Source organism: Galeopterus variegatus, unplaced genomic scaffold (assembly GCF_000696425.1).
Source record: "Galeopterus variegatus unplaced genomic scaffold, G_variegatus-3.0.2 Scaffold1947, whole genome shotgun sequence".
In the NCBI taxonomy this organism is placed as follows: Eukaryota; Metazoa; Chordata; class Mammalia; order Dermoptera; family Cynocephalidae; genus Galeopterus; species Galeopterus variegatus.
Window position 1 is genome coordinate 230,972 of NW_007728058.1, and position 2,696 is coordinate 233,667.

Genomic DNA, 2,696 nt, shown 5'->3' on the forward strand with positions numbered 1-2,696 from the left:
AGCCAGTGAGCGGGAACCGGTCTGTATGTGGGATCCGACCCCTCGGCGGGAGCGCCACCACGCTCCCAAGCGGCGCACTGTAGCAGTGCGCCACTGGGCCGGCCCTATTTTTTTTTTTTTTGATAAATGCGTGATTCTGAATTAACAGTCTTTAGCATTTTCATTGTAGCTGTGTTTATAGTTTTCAACTAAATAATTATAATTGGTGCCAAAATATGTCATTTAAAAATGTGAGAGTTTCAAGGGTGTTTTTGTTTGTTTTTTTCTCATTTTGCTTAGGGAAAGATGAAAGTTTATTTTCTCTGTATAATAGAGTACATTTCAGGCTAAAAGCGAAAACAAAAAACTTTTAATTTGATTTGTCCTGCTATATTTCTTACACACATTTGAGTTCATTAATTGTCTTCTGTTATTCACTAATAGAAATAAGACTGGTTTCCATTGCTTATTCTGTAAGAGGTATTAGCTTTGTTAATAAGAAGAAAATAATGACAAGTAACTTCTATTTTATTAAAGAGAAGAGGAAAGAGAAAAGTGAGTGGTGTGGATGTTCTCTAAAATTATGCCGTCCAGAACTTTGGACTGCCGTAAAGTTTCGGTAACTATTTCAGCCCTGGGTACTTCCTGATTGTATATATACACCCTGATGTCTAGACAGAACAACTCCATAAAATGGTAAAGGATTAAAAATAAGAAAGAAACAAATTATTTGGTGTATGTTTTCTGAGACTGTGGTTGTATTAGAATGACTCAGTATATTCATGGTTTGTTTAAAAAAATTTTTTTTTTCTATTTGTGTTAGCACCTACATTTTTATTCAGTCTTTTTTCCTGTTTTAGTTACTAAATGAACTGAGCGTTGTGGAAGCTGAACTGCTCCTAAAATCCTCCAGCCTGGCAGGAAATTACACAACAGGACTGTGTGTCTGCATCGTGGCTGTTCTCAGGCGGTATCATAGTTGTCTGATCCTGAATCCTGATCAGACAGCCCAGGTGTTTGAAGGGTTGGTATATAAAGTGTCATTATTGGTTTTTTTAATCCCAGAATGTATGATTTGTGAAGAAATAGTATAGTGGTTTTAAAAGAAAATAGTACTGATGTCTGTTTCAATAAAAACATAGTTAAAGAATACTTTTGCCAGAAAACATTTCTTAGAGGAGATATAAGCATGTAAAGTATATTCTTTTTGAGAAAGTATGATTCCTTTCTCCCTTCCTTTCTGCCCTTCTCCCCTCCCCCCTGGTTTCCAAGATTACAAGACCAGTCATTTATTGTGCTCTGTCATTTTTGCTACCCCAACATCATGGCTTATTATGAGTTGTGAATACTTGTAACCTCTTTGTTCATGCAATTTCAGTTTACATTAGGAGAATCCAACACCAAATAAACTTTGCACACATTAGAAATTTGGGTCAACAAATTCAGTTTACATTAGGAGAATCCAACACCAAATAAACTTTGCACACATTAGAAATTTGGGTCTTCATATTTTTTTTTGTTAATTAAAGATATCATTTGACAAGAGTTAACCTAGAACAAATGACTTTTTTGTTCTCAGTCTTTTTTTGGATTGTGTGCACTGTAGGCTAGGGCTTAGTCTATTACCACTAGTGAAATTGGGCTAAGGAATTACCTAATATCATCCCCATTAGAGACTGAGGAGTAAGGGAAGCAAAGACGTATAATGAGCTCTCAGTAACCTTTATAAGAACCTTTTTCTCTATTCCCCACTCTTTTCCCCAGGGCTTTTTACAAAAAAAGACAGCCTGTTTTTTTTTCTTCCATTTTTTTCCTCCTGGCCTCAAAAGAATTATAGGGTTCTTTGGTTTCATAGTACCTTTATTATAATCTAGCGCATGTAGTCAATGTTTACTCTGTACTAGAATGGCAGCTTTTCTAGGGAAAAGGACATACTACCCTTTATGTATATCAATTATACACAGGGATTAGGAAGTGAAATCCGAAACATCCCAGAAACTTTAAAATGTTAGAAAATATACATCTTAGAGTTAAAGAAATACAGAATTATTTAATAGCCCTCAACTACCCTGTAAGGTTTGCATTTTTAGTATCATTTTACAGATCAAGAAACTAAGACTCAGGCCTGCTAGATGAAGTGTTTGAAGTGAGATCCCGAACATCACATAGCTCAAAAACTTCACAGATTTTTATAAACATCATTCTAACTGGGAGCTCATTCATGCTGTTTAGTTTAGCCTGTATCATACTTTTTAAATAGTGTATGGAAACCCTCTGGTTGGCCATCAAATGAATTGAATGGGTGTGACAAGTTTATTTGGTTTGGGGGTTTTTATGGTAATATTATTTTGAAATTGATTTCAGCATCATTTATTCGGGCACTTTAAATTTCTGTTCCTTTAAATATTAAAAAAAATCATATTTGATATTAACTTTTTAATATTTTCATTTTAACATATATAGTAACGGTAAGTATTTTTCCCCAGAATTTCGGGGTGTTTTTTGTACTTATGTGAATGAGTATACTGGCTCACAGTGTAAATGTTTTTCTTATCCCTGGCAAGTCAAAGAAGTTGAGAAAACCCTAACTGCTCTACAGCTGATGCCTGCCTAACAAACTCTGAGTAGATGTTAGTTTATTTTAGCCACAAAGTAATTTTTTTTTTCCTTTTTGTCTTTTTTCGTGATGGGCAACGGATCGCAACCCTCAGTGTCGC

The 2,696-nt window shown here is 34.9% G+C and overlaps 1 protein-coding gene across 1 annotated transcript in view; it reads left to right on the forward strand.

Moving 5' to 3' along the window:
* The window catches only part of MED12L (mediator complex subunit 12-like), a 287,707-nt gene that overhangs the window by 210,546 nt on the left and 74,465 nt on the right, over positions 1-2,696 (forward strand). The window contains exon 15 of the mRNA XM_008579724.1: positions 840-1,003. Coding sequence (XP_008577946.1) covers positions 840-1,003 — 164 coding nt within the window. The remainder of the gene's footprint in view (positions 1-839; positions 1,004-2,696) is intronic.